The sequence below is a fragment of the Mastigoproctus giganteus genome, chromosome 4, assembly GCF_048544385.1.
Source record: "Mastigoproctus giganteus isolate SK-2022 chromosome 4, ASM4854438v1, whole genome shotgun sequence".
Taxonomy (NCBI): domain Eukaryota; kingdom Metazoa; phylum Arthropoda; class Arachnida; order Uropygi; family Thelyphonidae; genus Mastigoproctus; species Mastigoproctus giganteus.
This window is the reverse complement of record NC_143578.1, coordinates 24,045,523-24,068,354: the sequence shown is the minus strand read 5'-3', so window position 1 is coordinate 24,068,354 and position 22,832 is coordinate 24,045,523. Positions and strand designations below refer to the sequence as shown.

Genomic DNA, 22,832 nt, shown 5'->3' with positions numbered 1-22,832 from the left:
GTCAAGAGCAACTGCTTGTGTTTCCCCGAACTTTTCCATTGAATTTATCCATAAATGGGTAACATAAGCCAGAATATCACCAGTGGATCGACACTGACGGAATCCATACTGACGATCGTTGATCAGACGGAAGGTTTCTAGGTAGTTTAAGAGTTGGCAGTTAATTGATTTCCCCATTACTTTAGAAAGAGTAGAAGTAATTGCAATGGGACGATAATTTGATGAGAGGGATTTGTCACCCTTTTTTAAGAACTGGCTGGATATGAGCAAATTTCCAAGCAGAAGGAAAAACACCTTTGGAAGGTGTTTTTTGCCCCCCCCCCACATACATACTACTTGGACTCCCTCCAGTCACTATCTGGCAGAGTAGAGGTAGCAAGATTATACACTAGCTGATCCGGAAGATTCCTAGAGAGTTACCAATAGGTTCAGTCCGGTGTACTAACTAGCGGCCGGCCTGCGAACACAGTTTTAGAGCTGTACCCTCGAAATGTAAGGAATATTGGATCTCGCCTCGACGTTCATCATAACCTCAAAAGTCATCAATCATACTGCATGATGGAAGAGATAGGGAAGGGTTGACCGGAACTTAGCTCTAGAGACTAAACATGGGTTCCACCACTTCAAGCCTCCAATAAGCAAAGTGGTGGTATTTCACCGGTTGATGAGAGTCATCTACCACCTAGTGCTGCCTGATAACATAGAGGGGCGGTGTTCCTCCATGTGGTATGGGCGCCACACCTTGACCCCTGCTTACGTTGGTTCACACCTGGGTGGTCACCCACCATGTACTTGTGCATGGAGGTTATACCCAGGATTACTAACAGTCCCACCATCGTGAAGGTGCAAGCAGAGGATTTGGCTGTCACAGACCGTCCGGACTTCGCCGAAATTGGGTCCACTTGACTTGAATGTCACCCGAATATCAGTTCCATCAGCGTTTTAGACTCCCAGGTAGCAAGTACAGCTTGTCTGGCATATCTGAGAGAATGTCTGTGACAACCTCAAGGACCAATTTTTTGGTTTAAGGTTTAAGTGTATAGAAGTAAGCATAAATGTGACTATTTCAGTTTAATTGTGCATCTGTTATTCGGAGAATAGTAAGCAAAGTAAAATAACTGTACAAAAAAACGTTACAGCTTTTATTAGGTTCTGTGGGATCTTTTCTTCTAGGGTCTGAACTGGATCTGTCAAAGAACTACACAGAACCTCTCCATGCTGTTGCTGAACTAGAGGATTATGAATTGTTGAAGCAATTAGTAGGTGAGAGCCTTGTAGTCATTAAGGGTATGGCGTCCAGAATCAAGAATGCCCTAGCACCCCCTGTTGGCACCTCTAACAAGGTAATTAAATTTTATCAGTTCCAAATCCAGTCTGTTTGTTTTTTTAACTTTTCATATTTCATGATTTTTAAAAATATTTAGACTAAAATGTTCTCAACATCCAAGAGATATAACTTAAGTACTATATACATATAATAAATATAATTTATTATTTTTTTATGGCAGATTATTACAGATGATCTGCCATAAAACAAATATATTGTTCACACAGTTCAGCATGTGTTTGCTAATAGAGGCCACTTTCGAACTGATGAAGCCAATAAACTTCAAAATAGTAAGTTTCACCTTGCAGTGTCTCAGATTTTTAAATGCACAGTAGATTCACCTGTTCAGGTAATGTTATACAATTTGAAAAGATATTAGCAACTTATGCAGAACCATATTCCCTGTGATTGTTTATCTAATACATCTCAAATACTTCTGCATCGAATTAACCCTTGCAGTTAATTGAATTGAATTAAACCAACAATATTATTATATTGCTGGTTTATTCAGAATTATTTTTGTCAGCCACATTAATGCATCACATAAACATTACCTCTAATCCATTCAGCTGAATGTGCCTGTTTCAGTTCTAATAAAAAAATTTTTACTTTTAGTGTTTAACAAAGTTTAACTTGAATAGCCTAAATGGTTAAGTTCGGTTAACTTGAAAAATTTAAGGGTTAAATTAGTTTAACTTTAATAGCTTAAAGTTATAGATTTAAATCATGAAGCCAAATACAAAATAATCATGAATAACTTGTTGAACCCACTGAAAGTATGTTCAATATATTTTAAAATCTAAGCAAACACCATCAGCTACCAGATATTAAAAGCAAAGTACAATTTATTATCATGTAGTTATTGATTACTCCCCTTTAATATAATCACCATCCATGTGTATAACCTTTACCTGTGCCTGAGGTAACTGGGAAGCTCCACCTGCAGAATGATTTTTATTGATGTATGCAAGACACCAGTGTGTGGGATGTATGATGTTTTTTAAAATACTGGCCTCTGGGTTGTTCTTATCAACCTCTTATCAACCTGTTTGATTTGTAGGGCTTCGTATCAGGGGAATATGGTGGATATTTCAGTGGTAAGGAATCCCACCTCAGCAAATGTTCTAGATTTGATGAACGTAATATAGAAAACATATGAGCCAATATAACATGCTGCACCTCTTTCAGTAACAAATTTCATTTCACTGCCTAATATGATTGCTGCAAATAATACTGGTGTCACCCCCAAACAATACTTGCACCACATAAGGTCAATGCCATTAAAGAGATATATAGCCACTACTTTTTCTTTGGCCCTCATATTGGTTTGTGTCAATTATATAAACAAGCTAGCTGTCTTTATGTACTCTAATTCATATCTTTCAACATCAGTGAACTCTTTTTTTTTTTTTCAGCTGCTGGAAACATTCACATTTAAAGAACTTGGTTACAGTTGTCAAGACCTCGAGCTCTATGTGGAGAAGAGTTGGCATATTGCAAATGGCTTTGTAGTCATGCCTTTCTCATCTAGTCGTGAACATGTGGCAGAATTAGTGAGAAGAGTAAGTTAGTTTATTTGCAGTCTCTATTTAAAATAGATTGTTAGTCAAACTAATGCTTACAAATAATATGAAATTTTAATATAGCATAGATTATAATGTAAGACAAAAATCCTTTTAAAAAACTACATAGCTAACTCTGGGAGATGCTATTTTGAGGGCATTGGTAATTAGATCTGAGACTAAATAACCAAGTTATTTAGTCTCAGGTATAATTACAGATTATGTTTACAGTGATTGTTATACTTTGTCTTCTGTGGCAGTGCATTGCCAAACTACCCCGCCACTCAGGAAAAACACATAGGTTACTGATGCTGTTAGCCTGCTATCTTGATAGTAATAAAAAGAGATGGCATTTCATTTACACTGATGGTTATCAGTACTGAGGAAAGAGAGTATTTTAATTATATAATATTGGTGTAAATACACCATAGTTAACCCATAAAATTAAACTACATATGTAGCGTAAAGGCATCATTTTAATTATATCTCATATTGTGGCTACCTTCACAATGAGATACCAGGTATTGCACTACTTTGAATAAATAATGCTTCTCTAGTATAGAGAAGACAATGGTTACTTATTCTCGGTGGGCACCATTTCAAGGCTTGTTGGCTTATCATTGGTGGGTGGACAGGTACCCTGGTAATGCAAACATGCCATCACAGTTGCGAAGTTAATTCTACAATATGAGAGATGCCAAATGGTGAACAGAATTATGCTGTCATATTTCAATTCCAATGGGTTTAAATGAACTATATAATATCGGTGTAAATACACCATAGTTAACCCATAAAATTAAACTACGTATGTAGTGTAAAGGCATCATTTTAATTATATCTCATATTATGGCTACCTTCACAACGAGATACTAGGTATTGCACTACTTCAAATAAGTAACACTTCTCTAGTAGAGAAAACTACTGTTACTTATTCTCGGTGGGCACCACCACCCAGACGGCACTGTTTGAAAAACAGTATGGGATAATATACTCTTTTATCTTCATACTGTCCCTATTAGACTTAGTAGAGCAAAAAAAGGTGTAGGAAAGTGATAGTAGGAGAGGAAGAGGAAGGAATGCCATTGAAAGTGGAAAGGGACAGTTACTCCTCATACTCACACCACTCAAAAACTTCTCGAATAGGCAATGCTTCCCCAGTGGTGAAGACTGTTGTTACCTATTCTTAGAAACTTTGTGATTATCAGGCTCCCTCTGGCAGCACTGTTTCAAAGCTGTTAGCCTATCATCGGTGGGCGGGCAGGTATCCTGGTAATAATAGTAGTAGTAGTAGTAGTAGTGGCATGTGATGCAAGAAAGCAAATGTATGAGCTTATGCAGCATCAGCCAAAAAAAAAAAAAAAAATCACACCATTCCCTCCAAATGCCTGTCCAGTTCCTCCTTAAATTTATTCAACCTATCAACTTCCACAACGACAGATGGAAGTTTGTTCCAGCAATTAACCACCCGCTGGCTAAAAGCAAATTTCCGCACATCTATTCTACATCTGTCCTTTCGTAATTTGAATTTATGCCCCCTTAGGTTCGTAATCTGAACAAGTGGAAGGATCCCATCAGAATTCAGCGTGCTGAACCCATTCAAGGCCTTATACACCTCAATCAGATCACCGTGCAGGTGCCTAGTCTCCAGCCACTGCAATTTGCAGAACTTAAGCTTCTCTTGATAAGAGGATCCCTTCATTCCCCTCACCAATCTTGTTGCCCTTCTCTGTACACGCTCAAGTAAATCTACATCCTTCCTAAAATGAGGCCTCCAGACCTGTACGCAGTACTCAAGGCATGGCCTGACCATTGCCTTATACAGAGGGACAATCACCTCCTTTTCCCTGCTAGCAAAATTCCTATATATCATTGACAAAACCCCATGACCTGCCCTGGCAGCCTGTCTGCATTGCTCAGAAAACTTCATATCTGCCTGCACAATTACTCCCAGGTTTTTTTCATTTTCTTCCACCTTAAGTGTAGTACCACACAGTTGGTACGTTTCTCTGGGGTTACTTCTACCCATATGCAGTACTTTGCATTTGTCAAGGTTAAACTTCAGTTTCCACTTCTTAGCCCATCTGCCCAAATTATCTAGATCCTGTTGCAGTAGCACACTGCCATTACTGTCATTAACAACCCTGCCAACCTTTGTATCATCTGCAAACTTCGACATTAAGCCTGATATATATTTGGGCGCCTCCGTAGCCAGGTGGGAAGGAGCAGCAGTGCGTAGCACATGCTTCTTGATTAGACCGGGGTTCGAGCCCGTCACCACCAAATACGGAGTATGCGGAAAGGTCAAGGAATGACCACCGCATATCCCGGAGTAATATGGCCTTAGTTGCTAATGCTCCTAAAAAAAAAACCAAAATAACAAAATAGCCTGATATACCTTCATCAGTATCATTGATAAATATACAAAACAACAGTGGACCTAACACCGAACCCCGTGGGACTCCACTAATAACATTAGTCCAAGAAGAGCAGCACCCATTGATTACCGCCCTCTGTCTTCTCGCACTTAACCATCCTTTTATCCATTGTGGCAACTTACCCTTAATACCATTCTGCTCCAATTTGTACAATAGTCTTCCATGCGCAACAGTGTCAAAAGCTTTCCTGAAATCCAAATATATGATATCAAAATTATTGTTTGCATCCAGTTCCTTTGTAACCACATCATAATATCCTATCAAATTTGTCAGACAAGACTTTCCCTTAACAAACCCATGCTGTGTCTGAATTATTGCTGCAGTCCTGTCTAGATGCAAACATGCCATCACAGTTGTGAAGTTATTCCCCAATATGGGAGATGCCAAATGGTGAACAGAATGATACTGTGTTTAAAGACTAAATGCACAAAGCATAATTCTGTATGGGTTTAAATTAACTATATAATATCAGTGTAAATACACCATAGTTAATTAAAACGATGCCTTTACACTATGTACGTAGTTTCATTTTATGGGTTAACTATGCCGTATTTACACCAATATTATATAGTTCATTTAAACCCATATGGAATTATGCCTTGAGCATTTAGTCTTTAAATACAGTATCATTCAGTTCACCATATGGCATCTCTCATATTGTGGAATTAACTTGGCAACTGTGACTTATTTGAAGTAGTGCAATACCTGATATCTCGTGATGAAGGTGGCCACAATATGAGATATAATTAAAATGGTGCCTTTACACTATGTATGTAGTTTAGTTTTTATGGGTTAACCATGGTGTATTTACACCGATATTATATACAGCCACTCCCTGACTTACGTAGGGCTTGCTTTCCGCGGAACTCTACATAAGTCAGAATTTCCCTAAATGCTTATGCACCACTTGCAAAAATTTGATTGAAGCAAAAAAGAAATGTGTGAAGAACATGCAAATAGAATTATTTATTCAATTTTTTTATCTCATGTGCAGGAAAAATTACAGAAGTGTACAAAATACAAAAATTTCAAAATTATAAAATTACAAAAAGAGAGAGGAGACAGGCATAACATTAGCAAGTTTTACCTTTCGAGCATCGTTGTCAGAATTAACTCTCCAGCTAATAAGCATGCCACTGCAGAAGCTTATGGTTTTTTCCAACACATCATAAAATTTCTCTGTTGCTGCAGAATTGGCACCGCAACTTCAACCACATACTTTAATGTTTTGGAAATCAGCTTGATGCTTGAACCTATTAAACCACCCGTTGCTTGCCATGAACTTGGCATGGGGTTCACCGTATTTATCCTTAATATCTTCATAAATACTTCTTGCTTTTGCTTGAATGGCCATTGTACTCAGGGGCACTTGCTTCTGAATCTGATTTTCCATCCATACTATTAATAGCTGTTCCATCTTCGATATAACACCTGAACACTGTTTTGTGATCATTGTTGATCGTAAATGCGTTGATCCTTTAACATGTTCTTTTATACGTGCACTGTCCCTTAAAATAGCATTCATTGTTGAAGCAGTGAGACCTAATTCCATGCAATGGATGACAAACTTTGTCCTGCTTCATACTTCTTAATTAATCATCTTCATTTATAAATCAATTTTGTTTAATTTCTTAGCACTGCCAACATTTGCACTTTCCATTGGTCCCTTCACCATTGTAATAAGTAAATAGGAATGAAGAGAAGATTCTGAAAATTTGTTTTTTATATGATTGAAAATTTCATTGAAGGGGAACTCATTTTACCATAACATAAAAACCCACAGAATTCCAGTGATCGGTGTTATAGCAAATGCAATAAGATTGAGTTTACTACCCATTTATAATTAGCTGCACTAACAGAAAATCCCAATAAACTGGAAAGTGCAAATTGTTTTTATTGTTTTATGGTAGTGACCTCCAGAAATGTGTTTTAGAAAAATATCACAAAAGCATTCAAAATTGATTCTTATAACGGAACATATGATAACGACGAAAGTAATATCGGCGATCTATCTCTCAACGATTGAGCATATACATTCGATGCCTTTTTGACCCCATATCACATACTATGGGAGGTATTTAGATGATGTTTTAGTTATTACTGATGGTAGTATTATCCAAGACATTTTAAATTTGTTTAATAATATTCATTCTAGACTCAAATTTACATTGGAAAGGGAGGATACATATACAAAGTCATTAAATTTTCTAAATTTCATGCTTACTCGGGATGCGAATAAAATCTAATTTAACATCTATCGAAAACCTACAAACACTGGTATGCTTCTACATTATAACAGCTATCACTCATTCACCTACAAAAGATCAATTATCTTTAATCAATTTCTAAATGCCTATAAATATTCAACGACGGAATCTGCTTTGGGCTCAGAAATACAAATATTAACCAGCAGATTTTTAAACAGGGGTTATCCCCTTGCTACAATAAACCGAATTAGAGTTCAAGCTAAGGATAGAATACAAAATGCTACACCAACCAACAATAGTAATATCAAAAAATACTTTATTTCTGTCCCATATGTTGAACAGTGGCACAAACAGCTTAACAGATTCTTTAAACTTTAAAGATACCGAATTTAAAATTGTGGCCAGGCCAATACGGAAATTACACACTATACTGAACAATCGCTCAGTCCTTTCCTCGTTTGCAACACAAATTAATGACTTGGTATACAACATTTCTTTGTAAATAATAATGCTGAAATAGCAGCATAATCCAACCTATTAATAGGCATAAAAAAATTGTTGGAACTTACATCATCCTGTGGAAATAGCATCATTCAACCTATTTATTAATAGGTTGGATGATGCCAAAAATTGAAAGAAAATGTCTTTGCAGTCAGTGAAGTGGTAAGAAAATACCATGAAATTTGACTCCATTATGTACATACAGTATTTCCAATTTGGAAATAAACATAATTATACCAACTTAGGTTTGAGTGCTTTATTATCTGAAAACACAGTTTACCTATGCACCATGCCATTCAATGAATACCTTAGGTTTTCTCAATATCACTACTGAAAACAATAAGCTTGTATCACTACTTAGAAACTGCTAAAAGTTTCATATTGTTACTTAAATGAAAAAAATAATAAGACATCTGTTTACTTGTTAATTTAATCATAGTGATTTTTTTTCCCTGCCATTATATTGGTAACACATCCATTTAATTGTGGTTTGGATAATTTTTAAAACTAATTATCTTTTATTTTGATTAGCTAACCTATTTGAATTAGTTCACATTATACATGCTTATGAATTTTTTAATTGTTTATATATGTAAAATTCTCTTAAAATACATTTTTTTTTTCAGAATGACTTATTATTTGAAGAACTATCAGCTGTCAAAAGCAAAGTAGCTACACAAACAAAAGACTTACAAGGTGTCATGTCTAAGTTAGAGGTAACTAGTTGATACTTATTGAATTTGTTTCTGAAAGATAGTATTTTGTTTGAAAGATTATAATTTAAACTGCTATATGAAAAGTATAGCATCATCTAGATAATTTCCAAAAATTTTAAACAATAATAGAGTTAAGTTGTGTATTAGGATCAAATACCTGAATCTAGTGCTTGATCATTTTCTGAATGTAACAGTGCTTTTCCTCTAGGCCCTTAACCTTACTGTTTGCAAATATGCTCAATCCAGAAATGCTCATTGTGCAGGTTGCAGTGCACATGGAAATTGCTGTAGGAAAATATATACATAAAAGGTAAAGGTAAACCGCAGCCATTATCAACCCATTGCAGGATGGAAGCCTCCTCAACAATACAAGTTGAGGGAAATAGACCATAATCTGGTCCAGTGAGGGGCTTGAACCTCAGTCTACTCAAAGAGCGTGTGCTATTGCATTCCCGCTCCCGACCACTCGGCTACGGAGGCCTCTACATACATATACAATATTTATTGTATGAATAATTACTTTTTTATGTGTGAGTATATTATAAATTATATTAATGTCTTATTTGCACTACAATACACATAACTAATGTTTCAAATTTATTTAACTATATATCATACAAGTTACCCTCTTAATAATTGAATTCACATGCCCAGAGTAATAAACAGAAATTTAAAAGCGATAATGATTATGCAATTGAGAGTTGCATAATCAGTTTAAAAATATTAAAATAACATAAAATAATAAATACGAATAGTTGTCTTATAGATAGAAATCCATATTATAATAATGTATAAATTGCAATATTAGTCATAAAACATAATGAGAAGATGGGAATCTCACAGAGTGCTGACCAGTAATATTATTTAAGCAAAATACTTTTATGAATATAAAAATAACTCTCTATATTTCTATTGAATGTACAAGTGACATAATTAGAGGGTGGCTGATAGCTATAAAATATATTAATACAGTACTAAAAGATATTTTATATAAAAATATCTTAAAATTCAGAAATCCAATTCCCCTACTCTTTTTCCTATAGGCCCTTTACTTGCCATTTTTTGGACTTCTGCAGGGATATAATTCCATTTTATGGTCTAAAAGAGGATTTTTCACTTGTGGCTTGCAGACAACTGTGCAGCCCACAAAAATATTCTTTGGGGCCTGCTAGCCTAAATCTAGCATTCTAACAAATGTTTTAAGATTTAATAGGTCCCCCAACTGGTGTACCCAGTGGTTCAGCAACATCATAAAAAACATTGTTAATTTAAATTATATTAAGGACTGTACATACGTAGCCTCTAGTTTTGGGTATTTATTATAACCCCCACATATACCACCCCATCTGATGTACTACATGAGTAAAATAAGCTGTTCTCTAGAATGAAATGCAAAAAATTCAAATAAAGAACACATCACTAATGAACTTATGGGGAATGTTAGAAAAAAGGCCTTGAGTTTCGGGCTGCATATCACTATATACTTTCTAGTAATGACCGACTTACTGTTTTAAGTTAAAGTTTATTAAAATAAATAAAGAGATATATATACATAAATAAAATATTAAAACAGATATAAAAAAGTGTTAATAGCAATAAAAGCGTAAAATATATAAATAAAAAGCAATAAAATAGAGTAGCACTCCCCTATTACGATTCACAGTACTGTTTGGGGCGAGGTGTACCTTCATCAGCAGTTGATGAGTGGTGTACTGAGCATATATATATATATATATATATATATATATATATATATGCTCAGTATTTTTTATATATATACAAATTTGTATATATATAAAATAAGAGAAGCAGACTGGGCATGATCATGAATCACAACTCCGGTGCTGATAACACAGTATTACACATGCATAAAGAACACCAGCACTCATCGCACTGCAATATGGCAGACTCCATAATGGGGTGCATGTGCACTCCCCTATTACGATTCGTAGTACTGTTACAGCTGACTATGTACAGTGCTTCAAGCCATGAGCGCTGACGGTAGTCACGGGAATAGTTGACGGTTTCAATGTTGCATCAGGGATCAAGGTTATTTTGCTTGACCCAATAATGTTTAGCAACAGAGGAGCGTTTCAAAGTTAGTGGTGTGAAGAGCCACCACTAACTTTAGCCACCTCATGTTCTGAAACACAATCTTTTAACCTTCTGGCAGTCTCACCAACATAACACATCCCACAATCCAGACACAATGTGGTAAATGGAACTGCTCCGTAAAAAAGGAAGAATAGTTGTTTTTACTCTAGAAATAATGAAATGCAATTTCCTACCAGGGAGTTGCATGCACCGTATACAGTAAGAGCATAAAATTCTAGTGAGACACTCCAACATGCCCAGATAATAAGGAATGTTGGCAATAGAGATAAACTCATTATCATAGGGAGGATTTGATCAAGTGACAAAATCACGAGCTTTCAACTCACACCTATCCAGAACATCAGGTTTATGGAATAACCACAATTAGAAAGCTCCGTTCTTACTTTAGAAATCTCCAATTGCCCTAATTGAACTGGAATTCATCCATGCACAGGTAAATAAAGTACAAGTAGTGCTACATAGATGTCCAGGAGCATGTGCAAACCCATAATTGGTAAATTCGCCTGCACATATAGGTTTCCTGAAGACGGAGGTTGTAAAGCGTGTACCCGTATGTTGGACTAAGATGCCTAAGAAAGGAAGCAAGCGCATTTGTTTCCATCTCAATAGTAAATTGAATGAAGGGTGAGAGGGAATTGAGATATTGAAGGATTCGAGTTTCTGATCTCAAGGGACAACAGCAAAGGCATCATCGACATATTGACACCAGAGGGGTGATGGGAACGGGTAGATTCAAAAATATACAATTCTCCAGTTCTTCCATAGCAATACTAGTTATGATGGAACTGACGGGGGCACTCATAGCTGTGCCTTGGATCTGACGAAACAAAGAGTCGTTAAACTTGATCGTGCTACAAACACAAATTGAGGGCAGTACAAATGTCATCAATAGAGAGCGAGGTCCTGTCCTTCAAGGTAGCATTCCCATCCAAAAATCGCCTTGCACAAGCAACAGCCTGATGCCCAGGGACAGAGGTGAACAGGGAGACCACATCAAAGGAAACCATGACTTGCCCCAGAAATGATAAAATCTTTAATAATACTTAAAAAATTCACACAGCTAGCGCATTATGGTCAGTTCTCCCAACAAGGAGGGTGGGCTAACAATCTGACAATATACATGGAAAGTTCATATGTAGGCATGTTACAACAGGAAACAATAGGCCACAAGAGAATATCAGGTTTATGGATCTTCAGGAGTCCATAAAATCGCAGGAGCTGGCAACCTGTCACATTGACTTTCCAATGAACATTTTTTGGAACCTTAGAAAGAAACCAGGCATGCACAAGCTTATTGACTTTGGATACCAACTTCTCCAATACCTTGATGGGAGAATCTTGTATAGAATCATACACTTCACAATCTTGCAAAAGAGAGAGTGCCCTTTTCTGGCTATTTTTAGGAAAATGAAAAATGCAGCAAACCACCTAAAATTGGCAAATTCACTTCTCAAGTTGGTTATTCATTGTAGCAGAGCATCAGAGCTTATTATACAGAATCTGAATTTCACTTCAAAACTATAGTTTTTACTGTACACCTACCACATGTGAAAGTTTGCTGAAAGGTCATGGGATTGTGCTATTCGTGAACAAATTTAGCAACTCATTAATAATTAATTACCTGTGGATTATTCAGTTTCTTAGTGGAACATTAGGTGGTTGTAACTCGTTTAATAAATACTAAACAACTTTTACACTATCATGTTTGTAAACAGCATTGACACATAAACTTTTATTCGTCTCTGTCCCCAATTAAATATGTTTCCTGAAAGAAAACAAGTGGCCCAGAGAATTGCAGTGGTTCAAAATGCACACACCGGTTGTTAGTCATTTGGAAACTGTTTCATTGTTAAAGGAACTTGACAGTAGGACACGGATGAAGTGATTGTGAAAGTTTTCATCTACATGTACTAGGACTGGATTAAAGCCTTTGAAGGTCCTGGAAACCTTCATAATTATAGGCTCATAAGATAGATCAAGAAATAAATATTTGTACTGTATAAAATGTAAATATCTATATAAAGTTTTTATTATTTTTTATTTATTAAAATGATTTGAAAAGGTTTCCACCTTTTCAAATCATTTTTTGATCAGAAATTTTGAAAGGTGGCAACTCCACTGATGTATCATAGCCTTATTTGCTTTGACACAAAAACACTCATTATCTCAGCCCCCTCCTCTCCTTATGAAGCTGTGTTCATGAAAAAAAGTTCCCAAGGAGCAGACTGGGATATGTGCATTCAGTTCAGAGGAAAGTATTTTAGAGAGTTCACAGCAGCAACATTGGCCTGGAATAAGTTATATAATAAAGTTAATTTCCAAGCTTCCTTGAACAGTCTTCCTACATCAGTAATAAACACATAGTAGTAATAGAGGCATGTGATGCAAGAAAGCAAACTTATGAGCTTATGTAGCATCAGCCAAAAATAAAAATTTCACACAACCATTTCCTCTAAAAGTTTGTCCAGTTCCTCCTTGAATTTATTTAAGCTATCAACTTCCATAACGATAGATGGAAGTTTGTTCCAGCTATTAACCACTTTCTATCTAAAGGTAAATTTCCGCACATCTGTGTTTATTTGTTGTTGTTGTTATTTGGTTTTTTAGGAGCATTAGTAACTAAGGCCATATTGCTCCGGGGATATGCGGTGGTCATTCCCTGACCTTTTCGCATCCTCCATATTTGGTGGTCACAGGCTCGAACCCCGGTCTAATCAAGAACCGTGTGCTATGCACTGCTGCTCCTGACCACCTGGCTATGGAGGTGTCACATCTATTCTACAACTGTTTTTCCTCAATTTGAATTTATGCTCCCCTAGGTTCGTAATCTGAGCAAACGGAAGTATCCCATCAGCATTGAGCCTGCTTAAACCATTCAAGGCCTTATACAAGGCCTTGAATGGTTTAAGCAGGCTCAATGCTGATGGGATACACCTCAATCAGATCACCTCACAAAGTGCCTAGTCTCCAGCCGCTGCAATTTGCAGAATTTAAGCCTTTCTTGGTAAGAGGACCCCATCGTTCCCCCTCACCAATCTTGTTGCCCTTCTCTGTACATGCTCAACTCTACATCCTTCTTAAAATGAGGCCTCCAGACCTGTACGCAGTACTCAAGGTGTGGCCTGACCATTGCCTTATACAAGGGTATAATCACCTCCTTTTCCCTGCTAGCAAAATTCCTGTATATCATTGACCTGTCTGCATTGTTCAGAAAACTTCATATCTGACTGCACAATTACTCCTAGGTCTTTTTCATTTTCTACCACCCTAAGTATAGTATCAAACAGTTGGTATGTTTCTCTGGGCTTACTGCTACTCATATGCAGTACTTTGCATTTTTCATTATTAAACTTCATTGTCACTTCTTAGCCCATCTGTCCAAATTTTCTAGACCCTGTTGCAATAGCACAATGCTATTATTGTCATTAACAACCCTATCAACCTTTGTATCATCTGCAAATTTCAACACTAAGCCTGATATACCGTCATACCTTCAATATCATTGAGAAATATACAAAACAACAGTGGGTCCAACACTGAACCCTGTGGGACTCCACTAATAACATTAGTTCACTAAGAGCAGTGTCCATTGATTACCACTTTCAGTCTTCTTCCACTCAACCAACCTTTTATCCATTATAGCAACTTACCCTTAATACCATACTGCTCCAATTTTTACAGTAATCTTCCATGCGCATCAATGTCAAAAGCTTTCCTGAAATCCAAGTATATGATATCAGAATTATTTTTTGCATCCAGTTCCTTTGTAACCACATCATAGTATCTAATCAAATTTGTCAGACAAGATTTTTCCCTTAAAACCCATGCTGTGTCTGAATTATTGCTGCAGTCTTGTCTAGATGATCCTGCAGTGCATCTTTAACCAGTGAATCCATTATTTTACCCGGAACAAAAGTTAATTAGATCTTAATACATTAAGATCTAATTAACTTCTAATTTTTATGTGGAATATTAGGTTGTTGTAACTTGTTTAATAAATACTAAACTTTTACACTATCATGTTTGTAAACAGCATTGACACATCAACTTTTATCCATTTGTCTCTGTCCCTAATTAAATATGTTTCCTGAAAGAAGAGCAAGTTGAAAATTGTATTTATAAGTTTGTGATTTCTACTGAAGTATCTCAAACTGTCATTAATATGCATCTCATGACAAAAGATTAATTTTTTTTTTCTTAATTTTATTCTTCCCAAAAACAGACTGCTATTAAAGAAAAGCAGGAATTGCAGAAAAAACTGGTAGGGCATTGTAAGTCCCTCTTTGTATTGTTATTTTTATTTTTTTTTGTTTTGTGTGTTTTTACCTTATTTTTGGTTTTTTTGTTATATATTTATGTCTTTTTCTATTTGTTTATATATTTGCATCTCCTTTTGTTCTATGATGTATGTTTTGTTTTTTAAAAAACATTTTTGATTAAGCAGTATAAGATGATCTCACAAATTGTAAGCCACAACGAGAGAGAGAGAGAGAGAGAGAGAGAGAGAGAGAGAGAGAGAGAGAGAGAGAGAGCGCGCGCACACGCATATTAAGAAAACTGTTTGTTATTACATGTGTTTTTGTTTTAACACTGTATGTGAATTACATCTAAAATTGTGGGCCCAGTAGTTTACATTTTAAGTTTATTGTGAATTTTGTTAATTCTAATAAAAATATTAATGTATTATTTTAATGCATCATCTCTGCAGTAGATTGATGTATTTAATATACCTCAATGCATTTTATATTATTATAATATAAAATGAACAAATTAAAATTAAAGATAAAAAGAAGTTATATTAAAACAAGAATTATCTGATTCCTTTGGAAAAAATAAGTGATAAGTGTTGATAAGTGATATTAATAAATATTCCAATATTCAGTCTGTCATATACACATTTCATGATGGAGTAATTTACTGTATTTGAAGCAAATGTTGTTTGCACCTCAATGTGGTGAGATCTCTTTTTTACTAAGGAAATGTATGAAGTAAATGTACTCCTAAACCATGTGAATAATTTTTGAACTTAGTTTATTGACTACTTATAGCCTGCTGTAAGCAAAAAAATGCACTAAATTAGATATTAAGTGACATTTCACAAACTTTGTCAGATTCCATCATCAGATTAATAAAAGCCAGACCTACTCTTCACTGCACACTAAAGATTTTGGAAGTGAAAGTAGTTATTTTACTATAATATACTTTATATTTCAAATTATTTTTGCACTGTATTTCAACCTCTTTCTCATTACATCTCTTCTTACAATTTACTGTGCTGCAGTGTGTTAGTATTTAATAATAGTACAGTCAGTCAAAAGGCGAACTGCAGTGTGATCTGCTATGCATTGAACCCAGCTCATTGTGCTGGGCTTCGTTTGGAAGTTAAACATAAAAAAGGCACCTGGGGTGGATGGAATCTATCCAGTTATATATATATATATATATATATTTTTTTTTTACAGTCAGTCCTTGTATAACACGTTTTTTACACTACACGAATTCGATCATACACGATTTATAAATAGGAGAACGATATTCTATATAACATGAACCGAAATCGCTTATGCATGATTCGCCTTTGTGTTTACAAGAAATGGCAGCAGAACGCAGAATCATCCCAACTAAACGCAACACGATAGGAATGAAGAGAAGATTCTGAAAATGTATTTATCTTCTTCATATCAGTGAAGGGGAAACACAGTATCATATCAGTGAAGGGGATTTCACCATAATAACGTAAAAACCCACACAATTCCAGCTATCGGTATTATTGAAAATGCAATTAGATCGAGTTTACTACCCATTTAAAGCAGATTCCACCAACAGGAACGCAACTAGAAATTGTTTTTATTGTTTTATGGTAGTAACTCCCAGAAATGTGCGTTAGTAAAATGTGAGCTAGTAAGGTGTTAATAGTGTGTCTCTGCCTTTACAGTGTTGTTTATTCAGTTGTTACACATGCGCAGCTTTGTTTATTTGTATCAAGTGTGCCTCCTCATTTTTTAATTGTGCTTTATTCCCTAAAAATGTAAACCTTTTACACCTTTTAAGTACTTTACTTAAAAGGTGTGAAAAGGAAGCGTCCTGGTGAAGACACTGCAGATTCAGAGAGAAAAATAAAAGCAATATCGATAAACAGAGGCGGACTGGGTCAAAAATTCTTACCCTGGAAAATTTGTAGTGGCTTCATACTAGCGTTTATGGCCAAAATCACACTGGCCTCCGGCCCACTGGGGTTTCCCCCGGTCAAGCTTACGGCCAATCCACCTCTGTCGATAAAGAAAAAATATGAAATTGTGAAACGCTTTGAGCAAAATGAAAGCCCATGTGATATTGCATGTGCTACAGGCCTAAATGAGGCAGTGCCGAGAATTAGAAAGAATGCAGAGAAAATAAAAACAACTTTTATAGCAGGAACATCTCAAGGTGTAATTAAAATCCATTAGATCAAGACACAAAGAATTGGAAGAAATGGAACGGCTGTCATCTGTTTGGATAGAAAATCAAACAAAGAACAAGTTTGCTTACAATAGAAGCAAAAGAATTAGCAATATTTTATTACGTAATAGTCGTAATAAAATACTTACATATTTTATTACGACTATTTTTTAATAAAATACGTAATCTTTTTAATAAAATACTTATGTATTTTATTACGATTATTTATTGTGTTTGGTAATGTTTTGGTTACAAATTTGGTTACAATTTGGTTACAAATGTGTGGTCAGCACCTAACCCTATTTTTCCCATTGCGCCTGTTATTTATATTGCATGGTTTTGCATTGCACGAGGGTTTCTAGGAACACAACTGCCGTGCTATACGAGGACTGACTGTATTAGCCATATCATGCAAAGAAGCCCCAGGCTTTTGCTGCGCTAGCCAAAAATACAAAAAAAAAAAAAAAAAAAAAAATGAAATAAACTGCCCACTAATTAGTGCGTTGCTTGTCTTTAGGCTCTTTCAAGAAGCTTGATGTCTTTTCTTTTTAATGTGCATTCTCCATACTTAGACGTAATATTTCAAGTGCAGCCTTATAATTGCTTTGTACAGTGAGTGCGCAGGAATCGTAAGGAGGAAGTTGTTCTTGCCCGGACCCGCATAGGACAGTCATTTGACCCATTCTTTTTTGCTGAGGGCTGATGACCCTCCTATGTGTGTGTCCTGTGGCACAATTTTAACGATTAGACACCTTTTAATTGACTGTCCGGATTTTAGCAATATCCGTTTTACCGCTTTTAACCATCTGACTGAGCCGTATACACTCAAGTCAGATTTTATCCGACAATGACAACGTGTCTGCTGTTTTTAGCTATTTTAAATCAATAAAAGTTTTTAATTGTATTTAAAATTTATGTTATTGTTACCTCTTTATTGATTTATTTTTAATATATATGTTATCATATATCTGGACGTGGTGGCCTTACTAATTAGGCCACAGAGAATTAAAAAAAAAAAAAAAAAAAAATTATTTAAATATTACCTAGTCTTGGCGCATTATAGCCGTAACCCAAACAAACAAACAAACCTTGTACAGTGAGTTTATGACACCCCTATCGCTATGAGCAAATATTTTGAAAAATCATTGATAGGACACAGAGTCCTCCTTTCTTCCTGTTTACACTGCACACAGAGAACTTCATGCTTGCCTGTACTGTAAACATAAAATTCTTTCCTTTCTTTATTTACATTTTTAATTCAGTCATACTAGGTGTATAAGTTATAGTTGCCATTTCCCTACCAAACAAAATTCCTTGCATTTTGCATTACAACATATTTGTAGCAGTCACTTTTCTGAACTTCTCTGACAATCCCTGAAGCCTATCCTAAGTCTGTGCTGCTTGGTGCTGATTATTAACTATTCTGCTCTACCAATCTTGATATAATTTGCAAATTTTGGAAATGAAAGTAGTTATTGGACAATCGTTAATCTCATTTAAGAAAATTAAAAGCAACAGTGGCCCCAGTACTGATTCTCAGAGAACCCTACTTCTTATGTTAGCCAAATCTGAAGAGTAATGGTCTGCTTTAGGTTAATCACAATGCTCTGCTTCCTACCCTGCAACCACCTTTTGATCCATCTAAAGGTTTACCTGTAATTCCAACATGTTCCAGCTTATACAGTAACCTCTCATGTGGGATTGATTCAAATGCTTTGCTTTGCTGAAATCCAGGTAAACAATGTTGAAATCATTTCCTTCATCCAATTTTTGAATGACATAAAAATAGCTAACCAGGTTGGTTAAACATGATTTTCCCTTTATAAAACCATACTTTTTTTCCTTCAGAATTCCATTTTTATCTACATGGTCTTGTACTGCACTCTAGATCAGGGGTAGGCAACCTTTTTAAAAAAAAAAAAAAAAAGTTCAGCCATTATCAACCCACTGCAGGATGGAAGCCTCCTCAACAATTCATGCTGAGGGAATGGTGGGCCAAATAAAATATCTGAGGTACACATGGGCCAAATTTTTTTTAGCTTTCCACAATTTTTAGGATTATTTTCAGTATTAAAATGGTGTACAAAGGAAAAATTGCCATAAACAGTTTTACTTTATTTATTGTAATATTTATACATACACATACATATAATTAACTTTATTAATAAGTAAAACAAAATTCAAGATAAAATTACAAAAATACGATTATAGTAACAAAATACAAATACAATTCCAGTAACAAAAATTGCAATATTTTATTTTTATAATATTTAATGAGAGATTTGATACAGCTTATTTTTATCAGTGAATCAATATCTAGATCGATATTTGTCATAGCAATGCACAGAGTATTTTTTAATTTACTTCATAAATGCCATTAATTCAAAAATATATACAATAAACGGCCTGCCGTTTATTGTATATATTTTGAAAATGACCACGGGCCAAATCACGCACGTTTGCCAGCCGGAGGTTGCCCACCCCTGTTTTAGATCATTGTTTGTGATTTTTCTCTACTACGAAAGTCAGAATGACTGGTTGGTAATTACCCACTTCATTCTTAGAACTGCCTTTATGTATTGGTGTTAGACTGGTACCTTTCGTTCAAAGAAATCTCTCCCAAGTCCAGTGATGGTCTCATAATTAATCTTAATGGTTCGGTGCATTCTCTTGCTGTCTCTCTCAAAACTGCTAGGTATATGCCACGAACTCCAGGAATCTTGCATGTCTTTAAGTTCAAAAGTTTTACTAATAAACAGTCTTTTGTTATTTCATTATTATATCACTAATTTCATACTTCCCAGCTTCATTTGCACAGGTTCTCCTCACTGTGAAGGTTCTTTAGTTTGTAAGTGTTAATGCAGAAACTAAGTTCACTTGAACTTAATCTGTTCAATTCATCCACATAAGCTGGGTTATCTAAGACTTTGCACACCCATTATAAAGTGGTGTGATCTGATTTTCTCCTCTCTTCTTTGATGCGAGAGGCACAACAGAGGCTGATAAGATGTGCAGTACAACAGCTCAGTACAACAGTGGTAAATAAGCAGGCATTTCAAAGCGCACAACTCATTATACCTTGTCATGGATATGACAAGATATGATGAGTTGTGCAGATGACGATTGAACTGTATTTTATTCCTTTCAGCAAAAAACAAGAATGTACAGTTATAATGGGCTCAGGAACACCAACATTAGAGACAGTTAAGGATTGTAAAAACATTGCCTGGTCTGAAAAATCCTGTTTCTGTTATTTCGTGCTGATGGAGAGACCAAAATGTGGTGAAAACAGCAGAAGTCCATGGATCCATTCTACCAGGTGTCAAACAGTGGAAGCTGGTGGTGGGAAATGTTTTCATGGTGCATTTGGGTCTTGATAATAGTAGAACAATATTTGGATGCCACAAGTTATTTGAGAATTGTTTCCAACCAGGAGCATCCCTGGAATTGTTACGGTGCATTCATCTGCAAGTACTCTTCCAACAGGATAATGTGGCATTTTTTTGTACAGATCTGTACAAAAAAATTGTACAGATCTGATTCCAGGAACATGAGAGAGCAAATTCAGTCTACTGCAGTGGCCTCTTCAGCCACCAGATCTCAATCCCATTGAGCACATATAGGATGCAGTGGAAAAAATGTCTTTGGAGTAGAGATCCACAACCATCCAGTTTGCAACAAATGTGAGAAGCAATTGAGTCAACATGGACTTGGAATCCTTATGGCACACTTTTAATGCCTCACTGAGATCATGCTCTGAGATCATGGATCCATACTGTTCCAAGGCTAAAGGTAACCAACTTGCTATTAGGTTTGTGTACCTAATAAAGTGGCCACTCAGTATACATCTTGATTACTAAAACATATTTTTAAAATATTTTAAAGTTACCTTAACTTTTTGGGATGTTCACCTAAAACTCTTTCACAGCTTGTGGTTTGAAAGAACACTGAGTTGCAGGATAACACTAGGTTAAAACTTATATTATAGTATCATATTTTGTTTCAGCCAGGTAATTCGTTCTCATAATTCTTTAGGAAAACTATAAAAATAAATCCTTTTAAAAGAATAGATGGTTTCTCAGCAAAATAACAATCTCCTCTGTTATACTTCAGTATTCAGATACACAAATAATGGCAACTCATGTTACCATTATTTGTTTATCTGAACAAATTTGCATTTTGTAATTTTTCTTCAAAAAAAAAAAAAAAATGTAAATTGCTTTATGTAGTGGATTTTAAAATTTTTTAAAGGTGTTTTTATGTGTTTTGTATAGATTATAGCAGATGTTACTGTTAATGTTTTTTTTGTTTTGTTTTTCAACAGTGACCAAAACTTTTGAAATGTTGAAACTTACCAAGGGTAGAAATTCGCAGTTGGATATCAATTTGTGACAGGAGACGTAACAATTTAGTTTGAGTGAAATATTTAATAACTGTTGTATTGGCAGCCTGAAGTTATCTTTAGATTGTGCCCAGCATATTTATTGTGTACTTAGTGAATATGAATCTCTTTGAGTGGTTTCTGGTGCATGTACATTGTGAACAGAGTATAGTTGTAAAAATCTGTATAATCATTTGTGCTTCAGGAAGTCCTTTTCACAATGTGAGCTCACACAGAGCTTTTTGAACAAACTCACCATCAGCAGGACTTTCATCTGAGAACAATGTACATTCTAGTCACCCGGTGTTGTGGTTTTTAAAACTCACATAGTTTGTGCCAAACGTTTCCCATACCTCGATGTAAGTGGCTAGTGAGTACTACCTAAGCTTTTGCACTTGTTCATCACTATAACTTCATTATTGCTCAATGTATAGTAACCTACATATATATCTGTTGTCATGTATCCTTTAGATCACCCAAACTTTTATATCCTGTAATTGTGTTTGTGTTTACCTGTATATTTTTGTTACTTGCTTTTAGTCTCAAATGTTACAGTTCTATATACAGTATATATACATACACACAGACACACATAATAATAATAAGAAAGCTTTACTCACATACGTTAACTTTTATATTGTCAGGCATCTGTGAAACTTAACCGTCACGAATGTTAGTCTGAAACGAGGCTTTACAAAAAGGGATATTTTTACTTTTTTTTATATTATCAAAAGATGCTTTTGTGAGAAATGAAAAAATCTTTTTCAATTTGCTAATAAGCAGGTATTTATCATTCTACTACAGAAAAAATGTTTTTTTTTTTTTTCAGTTATATTATCATTATGGTTTTTAAGCTTTACAGCATTTGTGGTATAAAGTGGCATGTTTTTATACTTTAAAAAAATGGGTAGAGTTGTGGTAGAGCATTTGACTGCCAATATTTCAGCCCAATGTGTGGCTCTCTAGTGATAAGAGAACAGTTCATTTGTGGACCCTTTTCCAGGTGTCTGTTTGAGGCCCACCACCACCATCATATGGGAATGGCTGGAAATATCAATTTTAATATAAAACTTGCTACATTTTTACAAAGTAAATAAAATTTATCAATCTGATTTTAAAATATCTACAGGGTATCCAATTCTTTATGTGA

General features: G+C 35.3%; 1 protein-coding gene across 1 annotated transcript in view; it reads left to right on the top strand.

The window, feature by feature from the left end:
- Positions 1-22,468, top strand: part of LOC150086474 (uncharacterized) — a 153,862-nt gene extending 131,394 nt beyond the window's left edge. Inside the window, exons 21-25 of the mRNA XM_090372179.1 lie at positions 1,174-1,343; positions 2,743-2,889; positions 8,659-8,748; positions 15,086-15,134; positions 21,626-22,468. Of these exons, the coding sequence (XP_090228305.1) occupies positions 1,174-1,343; positions 2,743-2,889; positions 8,659-8,748; positions 15,086-15,134; positions 21,626-21,693 (524 nt within the window). The 3' untranslated portion in view covers positions 21,694-22,468. The remainder of the gene's footprint in view (positions 1-1,173; positions 1,344-2,742; positions 2,890-8,658; positions 8,749-15,085; positions 15,135-21,625) is intronic.
- The last annotated feature ends 364 nt before the right edge of the window (positions 22,469-22,832 follow it).